The sequence below is a fragment of the Bos indicus x Bos taurus genome, chromosome 1 (genome assembly GCF_003369695.1).
Source record: "Bos indicus x Bos taurus breed Angus x Brahman F1 hybrid chromosome 1, Bos_hybrid_MaternalHap_v2.0, whole genome shotgun sequence".
NCBI classification, from domain to species: domain Eukaryota; kingdom Metazoa; phylum Chordata; class Mammalia; order Artiodactyla; family Bovidae; genus Bos; species Bos indicus x Bos taurus.
Window position 1 is genome coordinate 42,908,445 of NC_040076.1, and position 20,307 is coordinate 42,928,751.

A 20,307-nucleotide genomic window follows, 5' to 3' on the forward strand; every position below is an offset into this window, starting at 1 on the left:
ACTTCCAACCAGTCCCTCCTGCACTGCCTGTCCTCTCTCCTTGCCTTATTTCCTACATCTTCTATAATGTTATAGACAGTACATTATAAACATTCATTTACTTATCCACTGTTCATTGTCCATATCTCACTACCAGAATGTAAATTCTGCTCACTTTTGTTTCACTAGCACCAGAAGAGTGTCTGGTGACAAATGAAAAAAGGCACTTAATATTTTCTGTTGATTAATTACTTCAGACATATTAAAAAAAAATCCCTTTTTCTTAGGAAACTTCCATGGTCACTTGATCATTTCTCTATTAATATAAAACCTCCAGTTTATTCTATTCATTAAATTATTATCTATTTTATCCTAAAGGAAATCAACCCTGAACATTCATTGGAAGGACTGATGCTGAAGCTCCAATAATATGGCCACCTGATGCGAAGAAATCGACTCACTGGAAAAGACCCTGATGCAGGAGATAGAAGGCAGGAGGAGAAGTGAGTGACAGAGGATGGGATGGTTGGATGGCACCCCCAACTCAATGGACATGAGTTTGAGCAATCTGTGGGAGATGGTGAAGGTCAGGCAAACCTGGTGTGCGCCAGTCCATGGGGTCACAAAGAGTTGGGCACGACTGAGTGACTGAACAACAGCTACAATCTATTTTCTCTCCTAGAGTTATTTGTGGTAACTAAATGAGGAAGTGCAAAAAAAAAAAAAAACCCAAAAAACAAAAAACCCATCACAACAAAAAACAAAACCTAGAAATTGGCAAAATGCCTGACATACAGTGTTCAAAAAAAAAAAAGGCTATTATACAAATCATAATAGTTATGAAGTCCATGAGAGGCTTACCACTTGTCTTAAATGTAAAAAGACTTGTAGATAAGTGTCCCCTGAAAGAGAAAAAGGTTTTTTGGTGACATTCATATACAACACATTACTTGCTCATATTTGTCTTAGCAAAACTTTCTTGTTTTTATTTTACTAAGAATCATCTATGGCTATATATTAGTCAACTGCTATTGTTCCTAGCAAAAAAGAAGTCACATTTCTAATTAAGCAGAACAACTACTGAAATCAGCATAAATAATTTTGTCTTCAAGTATCTAGTGCCTAGTTTCATACATGATTATGTAAGTGTATCCATGCAACCTTTAATAAATACTTATTCTATTTCTTTCTCATATTAACATAGGAGATTAACACATTCCTAAAATGTTTCTACAGAAATTGCTTTTTGGGACTATAAAACAAAAGGTGACCTTCTCAGAGAAAGAGGCTCAAGTTTCCAGGGGCAAACAAGAAAAGCTGGCTACTAAGAAGAGACTGCATTTGTTACAGGAAATCAATGTTTCAGTGCTACAAGGTAGCACTGCATTTGGGTTTTGTAACTGGCAGGAAGGTGCTTGGGGAGAGCACATGGGTGGACAAGTGATTAGTTCACCACATGGCAGGTCCAGGGGTCCTGAGGAACTTGCAGGGATAAAACCATCCAAATCAGCAGTGTATATGTCTGCCTTCAGCACAACATTCAAACCATTACAAGTGGATGTGACTTGTCCTTCATTAAAAAAAAAAAAAAAAAAATGAAAGAACTCATGAAAAAAAAATTCTTTCTAAAAGTAGAACAGAGGAAAGGAATGAAACAACTTGCATAAAATTATCCAGAAGAAACCAGAAGAGAAAAGGTAGCTGACTCCATCTATATCGTGGATGGACCAATGACAGTCCAGGTGTCGCCCGCTTTGTGTGGTCAGACAGCTTAGAATGGTTTTCACATGGTTAAAAAGTTGTCAACAAAACGAAAAAGAGTAAGCGACAGAGACGCTGGCTTTCTACAGTAAAACTCTCCACTGTCCGGAGTGTGGAGCTCTGGACTTCTGAAGGAAACTGGCCCAGGACCTACAGAGAAGCTGGTTTCAATTACACTGCAGGATCAGGCGTGTCTGAGATGTAAGGTTTAGGGACAGATCATCCATACTATGTTTCTATTCAGTGTTTCAACTCCTCCCACTTTTGATACCTAGTTTAGGTTTTGTGCAACAGTAGATCATAAATACAATGAAAACACATTCCTACAAAATTCTCTCGGGATGGCAGGGATTCATAATAGTACTATCTCTGATTTATGTCAAAATTTGACTTCTATTCAGTGTATTTCAAATATCTTAATCCACCTTGGGCCACACAGGCATAAGGAACAGAGTAGTTATGCCTTCTCATCTTTAAAATGAAGTAAAGATTTGGCAATAAACTTCTAGGCTTATTCTGGGCTCTTTCTACGCTTAGAAAGAAACAAATTACTCCCCCAAGTGACTACCACCCTCTCAGCTGGAGAACAAGCCAAGAGAGCACAACCTTGGCTGTGCACATCAGTGCACTCAGACGCGGACATAGCCGTGAGTCCTTATCACACAAACGTTATTTCATGAACACCATCACCAGCAATACCGCTCAGGCCTCATTTGGCCCTATCCCGCCCCATGCAGCACGTTTATTATAAACAGCACAGGTACTTACACCACGGACGTTACGTTGTTAGCCAGGGAGCTTTCATAGTATGGGATGCCCTTGCTAATTACGACACTGATCTGGCCACCCAAAGTGTTTGACACGACGCCTGCATGCACACCGGCCATGCACAATGGGGAGGACTTCAGGAAGGAAAGAAACAAGATGAGTTCCACATTTTCTTTTGATAATTCATAAACAAGACAGTTACACTGCCTCTAGAAATCATTTGATCTGGGCAGTTTTCTTAATAAACATGGGGTAGATGACTGGTAATATAACACAGAATAGATTTTTAGCAGAAGAAAAAGAACAAAACATTACGTATTACTAAAAAGAAGTAACTGTCAGAAAATAAAAGTCACGATAAACAACAGTTACACATCTGTCTATGAGAAGTTGTGGCATCACTTTAACTTAAGTCTACAGCCAACTTACATCTCTATATCCATGAGGGATGGCTCCTGATATCTCAGCAAAGGGGAGCAGGCAACCAGCTGGGCAGTACTTGCTGTGAAATAAAAACAAGTTAAATGGTACACGTTGCTGTACTTTCTGGGGAAAAAGACCAAAAAATAACACTTACCATTTTTTAGTTCACTGTAAACACCATAATCTCACCAGCCTGAGAGAACCACCACTTCTAAAAGGTCCTTAAGACTTTCTTCCATCCATCTACACACGTCTTCACCCACATATATACAAAAATCACCTCATATTCTACATGTTGATTTGATTATTTTATTTCATAATGAATGGCAGACATATTTCTACTGTAAAAGCAATTCACAATACTTAGTAGCTACATAATACTTGATTTTGTGGATGAACTGTAATTTGATTCACCCATCCTCTACTGATTAAATTAAGGTGATTTAAAATGGCATTCATTCACTTACTCACTCATCCACCCACACACTCCACACGTTTACATGTATGTCTGTAACTCTGTCTATTAAGTGCTGGGCTGTGCAAGGGGTGGGGTTCACGAAGGTCAACCAGACAAATGGTGGCGGTCCTCCCTGGGTTTACATGCCCAGGTAGGAGAAGTATTAGGTATTGAGCCAATACTTCATGAAATCAAAGAATGAGATTACGTTTCTGCTGTAAAGAAAAGGTAGTCTGTGAAATAATCAGGACTGTAACTTCACAAAAGTACGATGAACATCTGGCAAACCTGCTATGCGCCAAGCAGCATTCTGAGTTACACTCAGGTCATCCACGTAAAGACCCTACGTGGGGTGCTAGGTACCATCATTGTCCTCATTTTACGGATGAAGAGGCTGAGGAGCTGTGTTTCCACGTCACACAGCAGTGCCGAGGCAGCTGGGCTCGTTTCTGTGTTCACATGTGGGGCTCTGCAACTGCCTCAGCCAGGGGATGGGGCTCTGAGGAAGCGGAGCCTCAGCAGGGAGCCAGAGACCACCACCGCAAGACAGCAGGGACATGCGCCTCAACCAGAAGGGACAGCCTCTCCCTGGGGCAAGGTGGCTCACGTGGGTCTGGACCAAGGACAAGCCACGCAGGCCGAGCGCTGTGAGAAAGGTGCGGCTGGTCTGAAATAAGCCTGGAACAGGAGCCAGGGATCAGATCACACAGAAGCTGGGGGGTCTGTGGTGAGAAGACTTGGGGGTACATTTCTAAAAGAAGTCATTAAAGGATTTTGATGGTGTCTACACATAACCTGATTCATTGTGTTTTATTTTGCCTTTTTTTTAAGTTCTTCTGGCTCCTGGAAAGAAAAGAGACTGTAAGGACCATGAGTGGAGGATAAGACACTGTTAGGTAGTCCACGCAAGAGAGGATGGCAGTGTGCACTTGGGTGGTGAAGATGGAGCTGGTGCAGGGTGGGGTTCAAGACAGCTGACCCTCTGGCAGGGCTGCGTGACACACACTGACACCAGGATTACCTCTGCTGACCAGGATCCCCCTGGAGGGCTGAGGAGTACCCCCAGCTCACACAGAGAGAATCATTCTTGAAGACAAAATGAAACCATTCTTGAAGATAAAATGAAGTTTCTTTGGGAAGTAGTAGCAAGTTGGGGGAAGTAAGTGAGATGGGTCTTTGAAGATAAGAATGAATTTACTAAGCAGCAAAGAGTAAAGTGGTTCCAGACAAAAGTTCGGAGAGCTCAGAGCAGTATAAATAATCCAGAGACGTTTCAATGTAAGACTAGAAAAATGGCCTACAGACTATTTGCAAAGGACCCTGAGAACCAGGCTAAGGAACAGTGATGGTGTTTTGTCATAGTAAGTTTTGAAATAATATTTCAAAGCAGAGGAGTGATAGAACACAGACTTTAGAAAACATCTTGGCAGAATGTGAATGGCAGAAAAAAGCCAGCAAAGGTTAGAAATGGGAAACCAATTATGAGTTCATCCTAGTCCAGGCAAGAGTCAAGGGCGTAATGCAGGGAAATGATAGTAAAAATGCCACCGGGGTGAGAACAGTGAGGAATTCTCTAACAGCCTCAATTGTCTTCCTAACTCTTTTTGAGTAAAAATAAATAGCTCTTCTATCTTTCCAAGGAGTTTTTACTAGATTTTGAAGAGTGACTAGTTCTACTTTTAAAGTATATCCAAATTATATTTCCACTGTGGAGAAGATTTAAATGCTACAGGTAAAGCAAAATTTAAACATGGCAATTGAGTGGCTTTAAATAAGCTCTGATTTATTGATGTTTTAGAACAATGGTTATGAGTCATACAACATACATTATAATCAAGTGCGTAAGATGAGGATAAAGTAGATGAACAGTAACATTTAAGAAAAAAAAGTCACAAATACAGTCATACCTGAACTCAGGTTCCAAAAATTTGGATGCAGTGTCTAAACAAGTAATTAGATCTAGAAAAACAAACAAACAAAAAAATGATTCAATAAAATTAGGTTTACTCTTGCAGAAATACCAACTGTTTTTCCAAATCCAAATCATGTTGTTTTAAACTTCAAAATCTTAACAGGTTGTACTTTTAATTTTTTTTAAAGTTTTTGTTAATTACGACTTATTTCTGATTTTAAGTATCATGATTTCTGGGGCTATGTCTGCTGCTGCTAAGTACCAGTACTAAATACTGCCACATCACCTCATACAATCACATACCATACACATGGATGGTACACAGAAAAAGTATAATTTATAGCCCTGAAGTAGCTTCTATAATATACAGCTCATGAAACAAAAAATGTTTGTTATTACAAGACTAAAAATGATTCTTTGCTGATTACACATAAGGAAAACAGTAACAAAAGAGAGGTGAAAAAAAAAAAAAAAAGAGAGAGAGGTGAGTTAGTTCCATGGCTCTAAACAATTGCTATTCAAAATCTGGTCCTTGGGTAGACCAGCAGCAGCAGCAGCATCTGCTGGGGTGTTACTAGGAATTCATATTCTTGAACACCATCCACAGCTACAGAATCTCTGGGAGTGGGGCCCCAAAATTTGTTTTAACAAGTCCTGCAGGTAATTCTAAAGCACACTCTGCACAAGATGAAGCATAAAAGTTTTAACATTTTCTATCTCAAAATCAAATCTGTGTAAAAGCTAACCTTGTCCAATTAAGAACTAAGTCACATGCTGTGTATAAGAGGCTTCTGGTCCAAACACTTCAGTGGTTTCCTTCTGCTCTTAAGACAGACGGCAAAATTCTCAACATGGCCCACAAGGTCCCACCTCAAGGAACAACATCTCAAGGTCTGGTTTTGTCCCCATCTTGCCTTCTTGCCATATGAGCCTTCTTTCTGTGCCACGGTGCTCTCTTGGCCAGGAAGGCTTTCCTACTATCCCTTTACCTGGCTGACCCTCTCTAGAGCTCAGCTCAACCATCACATCCTCTCAGAAGCTGTTACTGATCTTTTCAAGTCCAACTGTGATAGCATATAGTAGGCACTTACAGGTTTTCTGGTTTAATGAATGGATGACTATATATATTCTCACAGTCTTATGTAAGAATGGTCTGTTGCAATTCTAGAGTTAGAAGCAACATCATCTTATGTCTAGAGACTGAGGCTGTTGGTCTCTATCTTGGTATCATCAGCAGCTATCAGAGCATACAGTTTTAAGAGGAGACTTTCTACCAACATTTACTGAATAAATGGAAAAATAAAAGTTTGATTGCTAGCATGTTTGGCTAAGTCCAATCATAGACTAACCCACAGGAGGAAAACCTAGAAGGTCGTAAGCCAATCAAAAAGGTGAGACTTCACATACAATATAAATGATGAGGCCACCCAAAACACTGACAGAAGTAACACTTCACATGCTTCCTAGCACAACGAAGGGACACAGATATCTGTTAAATCAGTAGAAAGCACAAAATAACTAAGTATTCTTTTTTACAATTCTGAAGGAAAATTATGTATTTATTATCCAACTGATATGTGTCTTGAAAGAACTAGAGCGTAATAACTGTTAAACTAACAGGAAAGTAGTATTTTGAGAGCGAGTACATGGATTAATATTTACATACCACAGGTACTTGAATGACAATTAAGGTAAATCTGTGTTTAAGGAGTTTGAGGGGATACATGCCTGGTTAGAGTTTCATGACCACCTGGTTGACTGACTGGGAAAAGCAGACAAACTGAATTACCTGTACTTTATAGCTATTCAAGGCAATCTTTACACAGCCTCAATAAGAAATTATTTTCCATTTTCCTGCTCCGCCAAAAGACTTTCCAACTTCTAAGATTAGAAAGTGAACTTCTAAGATTAATAGCCCGGGATGAAAAGGTAGCTGTGTGGTCCAGCATGGTATTCAAGCCACAAGAGGACTGCCAGCTGGCCCTATTACCTTCAGGCCACATGCCAGAACGCTAGTCTACTATGGATATACTTGATCAGAGCTGGGCTTTATTATAGTAAAAGTCCACGCAGTGCTGAAAGTCCAGATTATGCTCGAATGAATGTAACTCACGTGACCTTGCTCCCAAATGCCCTGGGGGCTCAAAAGCGCTCCTAGGAGGAAAACATGAATTCAAAACAGAAGGCTTTATAAGGAGAGTTACGAAGACAACAGACAGAGAAAGGAAGTCATGATTTAGAGATTTTGACCTTTACAACTCCACAAAGGCAAAGGAAATAGCAATTAAGCAGAGAACTGAGAAGTTTTAAAATGTGTTTTTTAGAAAGCATTTCCCAAGTAAATAGCCTTCCAGAAAAAATCACTATTACTCTAAGGCTCCTAGTTAATAAGTACACAGCCTGGGCAAGATGAATACAGCTCAAAGAAAACCATCTGACTCAGGAAAGACTTCACATAGCAATGTAGGAAGTTATCGTAATGAATGGAACAGAACTGAGGGTCCAGAAATAAATCTTCAAATTTACAGTCAATTGATTCCAACAAGGATGCCAAGACAACTTAATGGGGGCAAAAATAGTCTTAAACAAATGGTGCTAGGACAACTGGAATATCCACATGCAGAAGAAGGAAACCAAACCCCTATCTCAGACCATACACAGAAGTTAACTCAAGGTGGAGTCAAATTCAAGACTTCAAACTATAAAATACTTAGAAGGAGATACAGGTATAGATCTTGACTTTGCCTTAAGCAATGGATTCTTAAGACATGACACCAAAAGCATAAGCAAATAAACTGATTTCCTGATTTCACCAAAATCTGAAACTGTTACACTTCAAAGAATGCTATCCTGAAAGAGAAAAATAAGTCAAAGAATAACACAAAATATTTGTAAATCATGTATCTGGTAAGAATCTAGTATTTAGAATACACAAGGAATTGTTACAACTAGACATTAAAAAGAAATCTCAATTTTAAAAGGATCAAAGGATCTGAATAGTCATTTTTCCAATGAAGATATACCAAAAGGCCAATAAGCACCTGAAAAGACATTCAACATGATTAGCTATCAGGGATATAAAAATAAAAATCACAGTAAGGTCTGATTCTGATAAATAGGTACATATATACTCAGAGAGGTGGTTGATGGATGTGAGGTTTGAGACAGAGTCAAAGATAACTTGAAGGCTTCTGATCTGTGCTAATTAAAAGTATGCATTCCAAGTACAGCATATGGGCAGTGGGTTTTCCCGGTGGCCAAGTGGTAAAAGAATCCACCTGCCAGTGCCAGAGATACAAGAAGACGAGGGTTCCATCCCTGGGTTGGGAAGATCCCTGGAGGAGGAAATGACAACCCACTCCAGTATTCTTGCCTGGAGAATCCCATAAACAGAGGAGACTGGCAGGCTACACTCCATGGGGTTAAAAGAGACCGACATGACTGAGCACACATGCACAATTAGTCCCTCAGTATTATCCAACTCTTCGCGAGCCCACACACTGCAGCACACCAGGCTTCCCTGGCTATCACCAACTTCTGAAGCTTGCTCAAACTCATGTCCATTGAGTCGGTGATGCCATCCAACCATCTCATCCTCTGTCCTCTCCTTCTCCTCCTGCCTTCAATCTTTCCTAGCATCAGGGTCTTTTCTAGTGAGTCAGTTCTTCACATCAGGTGGCCAAAGTACTGGAGCTTCAGCTTCAGCATCAGTCCTTCCAATGAATATTCAGAACTGATTTCCTTTAGGATTGACTGGTTTGATCCTTGCAGTCCAAGGGACTCGCAAGTCGTCTTCAACACCACAGTTCAAAAGTATCAATTAAAAAAAAAGTATCAATTCTTTGGTGCTCAGCTTTCTATATGGTCCAACTCTCACATCCATACATGACTACTGTAAAAACCATAGCTTTAACTAGATGGTCCTTTGTCAGCAAAGTAATGTCTCTTCTTTTTAATATGCTATTTCAGTTGGTCATAGCTTTTCTTCCAAGGAGCAAGTGTCTTAATTTCATGGCTGCAGTCACCATCTGCAGTGATTTTGGAGCCCCAAAAATAAAATCTACCACTGTTTCCACATCTATTTGCCATAAAGTGATGGGACTGGATGTCATGATCTTTGTTTTTTGAATGTTGAGTTTTAAGCCAGCTTTTTCACTCTCCTTTTTCACTTTCATCAAGAGGTGCTTTAGTGACTCTTTGCTTTCTGGCATAAGGGTGGTGTCATCTGCATTTCTGAGGTTATTGATATTTCTCCTGGCAATCTTGATTCCAAATTGTGCTTCATCCAGCCTGGCATTTTGCATGATGTACTCTGCATATGTTAAATAAGCAGGATGATAATATACAGCCTTGATGTACTCCTTTTTCAACTTGGAACCAGCCTATTGTTCCCTGTCTGGTTCTGACTGTTGCTTCTTGATCTGCATACAGATTTCTCAGGAGGCAGGTAAGGTGGTCTGGTATTCCCAACTCTTTAAGAATTTTCCACAGTTTGTTGTGGAAGTCAAAGGCTTTGGCGTATCAAGCAGAAGCAGATATATTTCTGGAATTCTCTTGCTTTTTCTATAATCCAACGGATGTTGGCAATTGGATCTCTGATTCCTCTGCCTTTTCTAAATCCAGCTTGAATATGTGGAAGTTCTCAGTTCATGTAGTGTTTTGATGTCTAGCTTGGAGAATTTTGAGTATTACTTTGCTAGCGTGTGAGATGAGTACAATTGTGCAGTAGTTTGAACATTCTTTGGCATTGTTTTTCTTTGGGAGTGGAATGAAAACTGACCTTTTCCAGTCCTGTGGCCACTGCTGAGTTTTGAGTGCAGCACTTTCACAGCATCATCTCTGAGAACTTGAAATAGCTCAGTTGGAATTCCATCACCTCCTCTAGCTTTGTTTGTAGTGATGCTTCCTAAGGCCTACTTGACTTCACATTGCAGCATGTCTGGCTCTGGGTGAGTGATCACACCATCATGGCTACCTGGGTCATGAAGATCTTTTTTGTATAGTTCCTCTGTGTATTCTTGAGACCTCTTCTTAATATTTTCTGCTTCTATTAAGTCCATACCATTTCTGTCCTTTATTGTGCCCATCTTTGCATGAAATGTTCCCTTGTTATCTCTAATTTTCTTGAAGAGATCTCTAGTCTTTCCCATTCTATTGTTTTCCTCTATTTCTTTGCATTGTTCACTGAGGAAGGCTTTCTTATCTCTCCTTGCTATTCTTTGGAACTCTGCATTCAGATGGGTATATCTTTCCTTTTCCCCACTGCCTTTCGCCTCTCTTCTTTTCTCAGCTATTTCTAAGGCCTCCTCAGACAACCATTTTGCCTTTTTGCATTTCTTCCTCTTGGGAATGGTCTTAATCACTGCCTCCTATACAATGTCACGAACCTCCGTCAATAGTTCTTCAGGCACTCTATCAGATCTAATCCCAATCTATTTGTCACTTTCACTGTATAGTCATAAGGGATTTGATTTAGGTCATACCTGAATGGTCTAGTGGTTTTCCCTACTTTCTTCAATTTAAGTCTGAATTTGGCAATAAGGAGTTCATGATCTGAGCCAGTCAGCTCCTGGTCTTGTTTTTGCTGACTGTATAGAGCTTCTCCATCTTTGGCTGCAAACAATATAATCAATCTGATTTTGGTATTGACATTCTGGTGATGTCCATGTGTAGAGTCGTCTCTGGTATTGTTGGACGAGCATGTTGGACATGACCAATACGTTCTTCTGACAAAACTCTGTTAGCCTCTGCCTGCTTCATTTTGTACTCCAAGGCCAAACATGACTGTTACTCCAGCTATCTCTTGTGTCCATGGGGTCACAGAGAGTCAGACACGACTGAGTACACACACATAACAGTTAGGCAATGATAACTGCAAGAAGAAGCACCAATAAAGCACTCATTGTCAGCTCAATTATGCTGGGTCCACTTTAACATGTCTGGTAACACCAGAAAATCAGTAGTTTGTTCACAGTGAACAGCAGTATATAATTCACTCTGTTCACTAAGAGCTTCTGCATGGGAAACTTTTTTGGTAATTTTAATCCTTAATAAATACAAAAGAATATTTATAACATACACATTACTACACAAAACACCAAATATATGGCATACTTCATCTTGGTGCTCTGGACAACAGAGTAGCAGCAGTAGCAAGGAGCATGCCACAGGGGTTCTTCCAAAGCCCATAGCACCCAATCCCTCTTTTCTTGCACAGCCCAAAGGACAGGTGGTATCCACAGGGCAGAGTCTACACTTGTCTTAGCAGCAGTGTCTACCCCGAAGTGAGTGTGATCATAATGTCTACACGAAGAGCTGCTGTAACATCTGCCTTCCTTAACCTCAGAAGGCTTCATAGAGGAGGAAAGGGTCAGTGGGGTTTTGCAGGGAGGATAATGTGATTGCGAGGAAGAGCATGAGAAAATTAAAAAAAAATTAAAAGGTGAGCCAATATTCAATAACAGGATGACAGATTCAGGGTTTTCTTAACGAAAACATCAACATCAGATTTTCTAAGACAGCTCTGACTTAGCAATATCACTATGAGCCATAATTGATATCTTATGCATAGGCCTTTCTTTAAATTACAATTAAAAATTTTTCCAATACATAATAACTGAATAGGCTTGGGAGCTTCATAATTATTTCATGAAATAATTTTTAAAAATGACATCTAATGCTAATCCACATAAAATACTATGAAAATATGATAAATATTTTATAAGTTCACATACAATAAAAAGTATCAGCATATTGGTTACTAACTTAGAAATATTTTTGATTGACAGCACTGGTTATTCCTGAGACTACAGACTGTGAAAGAGATTTAGATTTTCCTCCAATTAATACTGTTATGATCTTGAATATATTGAAAATGACTCGCAGCAGTGTTAGTATCTATCACAAGAGTATAACACAAACTATATTAGCTGCAGGGTGTAAGTTTTGTTCACTTGATGCCATTTACTCCTGAGGGAAGTGATGCTTGAGTGCCTGTATTTATTCTAACTCAAGAAAGCATGGAGTAGGAAATGGCAACTCACTCCAGTATTCTTGCCTGGGAAATCTCAGGGACAGAGGAGCCTGGCAGGCTGTAGTCCATGGGGTCACAAAGAGTCGGACATGACTGACTAACACTTCCACTTTTCTTTCAACAAAGCATAAAGCACTATAACTAATTATATTTATTTACCAGAAGTAAGAAAATACATGAAGCAAGACAATGTAGACCTATAGATTCTCCTCCTTTATTTGCTTGAAATTCTTTTAACTAACAAACTCCCCAGAGCCTGAAGGGACATGACACCATGCTTTCCTAATTCTGTCAGCAACCTTGCACTGTAAGTGTACAGATAGTCCCTCCATTCAAGAGCTAGCGGACTAGGGACAGGTTCATCTTTCTACTTGATTCTCATGTCAGTATTATTGCGTGACCCTGGGCATAATTCCTTGTTTCCACAATAGGAACCTGGCACTGATTTGTACCATCTGCAATGTAGTGTCAGGGAAATTTACATATATAATAAAATGTAATTTATCGTGATTGAGAGTCTAACATTAGCAAACCAACATTTACTAAGTGGGAGATAACTTCTGTAGTATTTTACATGGAATCTCCTTTTACATACTGAGAGTAGAGTAAGTCTTATGTTTCTCCTAGAAAGATTATTAATACATCACCATCTATGGAAGCTGAGTCCACAACAGGAGCTCAGGGGAAATTTTCTCAGATGGAAATATTAAAAAAAAAATTTTTTTTTAAACAGACAATGTAGGCATGGCTCAGTTGCCTAAGCAGTAAGTGATACAGTTGAATAGACCACAGACTACTTATGGATAAATCAAATCCTCTTCACACCTAAATGCCTATATACTAAAAAATGAATTATAAGACACGTTAAAATGACATAAGACATTGTATATTAAATATACAAGACATTTAAAAATATTAAAAATTATAAGACATCTTTTGTAATTTAGTATCGAGGACACGCATAATATCTAGTGAGAGTTGCAGTGAATGAATTTGTCCCCTGGATGGCACAAGTCAGCACAAATATATATGCAGCCCCTTCAAAGCACTTCTAACTTACTAAAAAGAAAAAAAACAAAAACAAAACCCAAACCACATAGAAAACACTTAAAATCATTAAGGTGCTCTTCAGGTTATCTGTCAGCTTGAAATAAACTTTATCTCACAAAGATAAACTGCCTCTTTGGGTTATATCATCTTAACAAACTAATTCTGTTTATAAATGCTCTTTCTCTGCAAAACTGGTAAAACTATTCATCAGCACCTTAGTTCTACAAATTGACAACAAAATACAGATATTTTTCTGCATGTATACAAACACCATACATACTGATTTGTGTACAAGGACAAATTTTAAAATATGCATGTCAACTGAGACTTCATTAATAAAATCTTACTGAATAGCTTAAAAGTTTTAAACTGCTTGCCAGATACAACAGAAACTAGGTACACAACAGAAAAACTAAAAACAGAAACGTAGCTAACATAGTACTCAAAACAGAAAGGATCCTATAAAATTACTGTACAATTAAGGTAGCAAACAAGGAATTCATGCTCTATTTTCAAAACCAAAAACATCCCAAGCAGGAAAAAAAACAACCAGTTACAGAAATCTGGACTCTATTAGAAAGGAGCTCTCTATTCTGCCCCTATGTTTCATTTATAAGTTAATATAATCTGATGGAAGATGGAAGAAATGGAAAATATCTGCCAAAAAAATGTGGTTAAAGAATGTAGCAATTAAAACTTTTTATACTATTGTTGTTAATTCTAAAAATAATCTAACATATAGCAACAATAACCCTGTCAAGTGGGAATATTTGCCAGGCTCAGCTGTTCCCAAGTCTTATGCACACTGTCATCAGATTCGAAGGTGTTGGCAGACAATGAATAAACAAGTGTTTATGAATTCCACTTAGGGAACAGGTTAATATATCTTCATTGGATTACTTTATTTCACATGAAATTTTAAAATAGTTCCTGTTTCTTTCTAAAAAAAAGAAAAAGGCAAACTTTGACCACTATAAAACTCTGGATTGATGAAATCTGAAGTAATAAGCTTTAAAATTACTTTTCAAGTGATAATTCACATTTTAAAAAAGGAATATCAGACTATCACTTTTCAGCTGGCCATGTACCTAGATATGTGTACACACAGAGAGTCACACACACAGACAACTAATTGATGGCACATGACAAACAGAGGCTGCCTTAAAAGACCTGAAGCTACTGATGCAAATGTAGACATGTCTTCTGAGCTCATTATTCAGTAACTAAAATTACCTAAAAAATTATTGCCCAGAGTCATCCTAGAAATGTTGAGCTTTACTTAGAAACTGGCTAATGTTGAACAGATTCAAAACCAGGAATTGAGAGCACTCATCTATAAAATTTATTTTATTTTCAAGTCCCATGGTAAATGTTGTTTTTTACATTTACATTTTAGGATAAAAATGTCAGCATCATTTATCATTCTGAATTAAAAGACCTAAGTGCATCTGGACCTGTGCAAGGCTGGCTGTGCCTCTCTTGGTAAGACCAGCAGTAACAAGGAGTTTCGCTCTACAGAACTTCTAACCCCAGGATACCTCAGAATCCATGAATATCTTCAACTGTCAGAAAAGGAAAAAGTGTTAGTTGCTCAGTCGTGTCCGACTCTTTGCAACCCCATGGACTGTAGCCTGCCAGGCTCCTCTGTCCATGGAATTCTCCAGGCCAGAATACTGGAGTGAGTTGCCATTTCCTTCTCCAGGGGATTTTATAGACTCAGGGATTGAACCCGGGTCTCCTGCATTGCAGGCAGATTCTTTACTGCCTGAGCGACCAGGGAGTCCCTTCAATTGTCAGATAAAAATTTCAATTTCAGAAAGTCTAGTTCCATCCCTGGGTTGGGAAGATCCCCTGGAGGAGGAAATGGCAACCGACTCCAGTATTCTTGCTTGGAGAATCCCATGGACAAAGGAGCCTGGCGGACTACAGTTCATAGGGTCGCAAAGAGTTGGACACTACTGAAGTGACTTAACACACACACCAAGTCAGAGTAGAACTACCAATCTTCTAATTATCACTGAAGTGCTGATTCATATATTTTTCTGTCTTTCTATGTTACCCAGTGGAAACAGGGAAACTTCCTTTCATTGGTAGATAAAATCATTTACAGGTGAAAATTAAAAGTGGTAACTGGTAATGGGAAAGATTGGAAACTTCTGCTCAAAGATCTTAAAAATAACAAAGAGGAATAAGACCATAAATTACAAAAATTAGACTCTGAAGGGAAGAGGACACCAGGTACAGAGCCCAAGACACCACAGCAACTCAGCGCCTCACCCAAGAGGCTTCTTTGTGTCCAAAGCCTCTTACTTCAACATGAATTTGTGCAGACCGAATACTAACTCTTTGAAATGTTTCCCTGGAAAAGACACGCCTGTTCAAGTCTTTAAGAAGAATTAAATTGGAATCTGGCCTAATTCTGGAGCTACTTTTATAACATGCATTGTATACACGCACGCTAAGTCACTTCCTGCTTGTCTGACTCTTTGTGATCCCATGGACCATAGCCTGCCAGGCTCCTCTGTCCATGGGATTCTCCAGGCAAGAATACTGGAGTGGGTTGCCATGCCCTCCTCCAGGAGATCTTCCCAAACAAGATCTTAATTTGATCATCTCTGATCCAGGTTCCTCTGAATAGCCTTTTAACTGGCCTCCTTACAATTATTTTCCCCTCTCTTTGGCCCATTCTTTACAGATCTAGGAACTGCAAAAACATAAATCCAGTTACATCACTTCTCTGCTCTAATAGCTTCCATGCAATTTTATTTTATTTTTTTTTGATAAAACTCTAACCCTTACATCTTCCACAAGGTCCTGAATAATGTGACTGACTTTCTACTCATTCACTTCACCTCAGCTGTGCTGGCTGTTTCTCCAGTTCCCTCAAAGTTCCTGGCCTGTGCATCTGCTATTCTCTTCCTTGTAGTGTTCTTCCTTGTTTGTCTGGAACCTCCAATTAATCCTTTGATTCTGGGCTCAGGAGTGGTTTCTTGAAGAGAGCTTTAATCTTCATCTATCTCCTACTACCCGTACCCCTATGGCCTCTTATTGTTTGAATGTTTCCTTCATCACGCTTATTTTAACTGCAATTAAGCAACCACGTGTTTAATGCCTTTTTCCAACCCTTTACTGCAAGTCCTATGAAGGTGTGATTGCCTCTGTCTCATTTACTGCTGTCTTCCCAGTGCCAGGAATATGGCAGGAAATAAGGTACTAAAGGGAATATAATTTTGCAATGGGCTCCTGTAAGAAGTAACGAAAACTAGTCTATCTCACACAAAATCATGCTATCAACAACACATCACACTATAACATTAACAAGTCTTTGTGACACTTTAACACATGAGGAAGCCAGTGAAGCAAGGTTTTCACCACTTTTGCATTCCCAAATACTCTCAACCTTCACCTAGGTTATGAAGCTGGGCACATGTGATGTTCCTTGAAAATATTCATGGAATTCAGTGTGGCAGCTAGGTTTCCTGGATGGTAACAAACTGAGACTCTAAACCAAAGCCAACCAGCCTTCAAATGAACAAGTCATTACAAGAAATTATGCCTGAAAGGCCACCCAAGAAGAAGTAATATGAGATTCAACCAGTGCCCTCTTGAATCTAGCCAATTCACTTCAAATAAAACAAATGCTTGATGGATGGGCAAGAGCACACAAAAAACATTAAGAAAAAGTCCAAGAGCGAGCTGTGAAATAAGGAATTCCCAAGATGATTATGACTTTGGACAGTGTTACTATAAAGAAGTTCCAGATTATGGTGGATATTTCAAAAAATCTTTGGAGCCTAAGATTCATCTAAAATAGTGACACAGCTATTTGAAGTTTAGCACAGACAGTGCTTCTGGTATCTGAGATGACTATTAAGTTCTTAAGAAACTCTACTATAGGACATTCAGGTCCCTGTGGATCAAAAGCTCTGTAATTTAAATATCCAATGTAAGAAACCTTTTTTTTTTTTTTTAAAGAGGAGATACTTATTTTCCAGAAACTTTTAACTCAATGAATGACAAAGAGAGAAAGGGGCAAATGGGAAAATGTAGAATAAATAATTTAAACTGACACCGTGACAAGAAACTTAAGGAGAATAAGAAACTAATTATCTTCTATCCTTTCACCCAATAACCCAAGACTTTCACAAAGTAAAACTGAAAAGGACAGGAAGCTTATCATTTTACTGTGTTTTCTGCCTTATTCTCTTGATAGTGGGAGGGTGGGCAGTGGGAAAAATGAGATACATGTTTGTACAGTAGTGAAGGGGTGAAACTAACATTTTTTTCTGCCTACTGTGATATGTGCCTAAGACACTAAACATGTATTATTAGATTTAGTCCTTATAACTAACCCACTTGCAGATGAAGCTCACTGCGGTGACGTGACCGGTCAGAGGTCCCCTGGCTGGTGGCAGAGGCAAGCTCTTACTCCAGAGCTACCCAGTGCCCCTTCTACAACACCCCGCTGCCTTAGTCTCCTTGTTCTGTCAAATACATTAACTATTTATTTAGCAGAACATTTCCAGTTCATTTCTTTCCATTATTCCATTCAAATGAGCTTTCTTTTTCACTCTGAGGGATTCTATTAGCCTTCACACCTTTTCCCATAGCTTAGAGATTAAGGGAAAGCAGATCTTCCTTTACATACAGCAGCTCCCCTCTCTTATACTCTTAACGCAACTTTTTTTTTTTTTTTAAACTTTACAATATTGTATTAGTTTTGCCAAATATCGAAATGAATCCGCCACAGGTATACCTGTGTTCCCCATCCTGAACCCTCCTCCCTCCTCCCTCCCCATGGGTGTGGAGAAAAGGGAACTCTCTTACACTGTTGGTGGGAATGCAAACTAGTACAGCCACTATGGAGAACAGTGTGGAGATTCCTTAAAAAACTGGAAATAGAACTGCCTTATGATCCAGCAATCCCACTGCTGGGCATACACACTGAGGAAACCAGAAGGGAAAGAGACACGTGTACCCCAATGTTCATCGCAGCACTGTTTATAATAGCCAGGACATGGAAGCAACCTAGATGCCCATCAGCAGATGAATGGATAAGAAAGCAGTGGTACATATACACAATGGAGTATTACTCAGCCATTAAAAAGAATACATTTGAATCAGTTCTAATGAGGTGGATGAAACTGGAACCTATTATACAGAGTGAAGTAAGCCAGAAAGAAAAACACCAATATAGTATATTAACGCAACTTTTAATGAGGCACAGAGCGTGTATCTCAAACCCAGCACAGCCAGGAAGGAACAGCTGGCACCGCCCCGAATCCTTCCCAGGCTCATTCATTCCCAGACATTCTCATGCCGAGGAGGTTCTTAACGATTTTCTCATTTACACAACATAAAGTAGAGGCTAATTTTTAATTTTAAATGGTCAGCCTAGATAAAATCATTGTTGAATATCAAAATAATTATCACTTTTCTACTTTAAATGATTTCTTTGTATTAGTAAAATTAAAAAAATTTTTCTCACCACAAGAATCCAATGGCAGAGGGGAATGAACGAATGCTACAGTGACCAAAACTTGAGAGAGATTTCATTCAAGTCCTGCATTTTAGCTTACAGAGATTTGAGGTAATTTTCCATTCTATTCCACTAAATAGCCTTGTTTTTAACTCCCCCTTCATATTGTAAATGTTAACAATTTAGAAAATATCTCATACTTATTTTGCAGTGTCTCAGAGAGCACTTTCCCCATTATTCCTGCTGGTATGCAACACACTTTTTTAGGAAAGAATGGTAATACGGTTTTTAACACAGTAAGATGAAGCAGTAACCTGTGGATAATAAAGCTTTAAATTGATTATTTCAGTAACTGACAGATTTTTTAAAAGTTATTGCTTGTGTTCCAGTCTTATAAAAGTGGAAAAATCAGTATTTCTTCTGCCAAGGAAAGGTAAGTATATAAAAGGACTTTATAAAAAGTTAGTATACTTAATTTTTAAAATTCTGAAACTGATTTAATTTTATTTGTCAGATTTATGTATGTGTTATAAACTGTTCGATCTTCCTACTCTATTCCAATCTCAGATAACAGGTACTCACAGAAAATATCGCATTTCTGTTTTCAGAAATTGTAAAATGTGGGAATCATCATATAAAGTGAAAATTACCTTGCTTTTCTATAACTGAGTATGAAGCCAAAAATCCTCGTCCAGAAACGTGAATTCCACTCATGAACAGCACTGTGACTTCATTGCTTTTTGATTCAATTGAATGGTTCATTTGCAAGCCCAGACCGCAGTATTTGCCTAGGATGAAAGAAAAGCAGATATTTGGTATGATTCATAAAGTCAACATTATGTACGATGTAGGTAACAGAATCATAATAATACACCAAGCTGACCAAACTAGGTATTACATTAATCTAAAATGATGACTAGAATATTACTCTGGAGAGAGAATAAAAAAAAACCGGAAGTAATAAACTGTTCAAATGACTCAAAGGCAGAAACAGTGTATTCAGACATCACTGACCTTATAATGACTCAATTTCCTGTGAAACACAAGTATTCCCTTTTAAACAGTGACAAGGAATTAAAAAACAAAATTAAAGTATTTCAGGTAGGCAAGTGGCTCATAAATGAACCAACAGTTATTGGTGGTATTCTTAACATGTTTCCCATAGGGTTACCCCAGATTTCTGAGCACAGGGACCCCTCCAAACTTTTACAGATCTTCTCAAGTTTTCTTCCAAGAACTGTTGGACTTCTGTCAACCCCTTTAGGTGGTCATGTTCAGTCCTACAGTTTTAACTATGATAACGACAATTCACATTCATGCCTCTATAAAGCCTTTTCCTTGAACTTCAGAAGCATATATCTAACTGCCTAGCAACTTTTACTCTTTAAGGTTTCACAGACATGTAAAAAATAACAGATCTTCCGTCAGAACAGATCTAAGTTTAT

The 20,307-nt window shown here is 38.7% G+C and overlaps 1 protein-coding gene across 1 annotated transcript in view; it reads right to left on the reverse strand.

The window, feature by feature from the left end:
• Positions 1 to 20,307, reverse strand: part of DCBLD2 (discoidin, CUB and LCCL domain containing 2) — an 85,282-nt gene that overhangs the window by 23,926 nt on the left and 41,049 nt on the right. The window contains exons 3-7 of the mRNA XM_027557045.1: positions 19,513 to 19,650; positions 5,296 to 5,347; positions 2,938 to 3,010; positions 2,509 to 2,642; positions 841 to 881 (exon numbers count right to left, since the gene is read on the reverse strand). Coding sequence (XP_027412846.1) covers positions 841 to 881; positions 2,509 to 2,642; positions 2,938 to 3,010; positions 5,296 to 5,347; positions 19,513 to 19,650 — 438 coding nt within the window. The remainder of the gene's footprint in view (positions 1 to 840; positions 882 to 2,508; positions 2,643 to 2,937; positions 3,011 to 5,295; positions 5,348 to 19,512; positions 19,651 to 20,307) is intronic.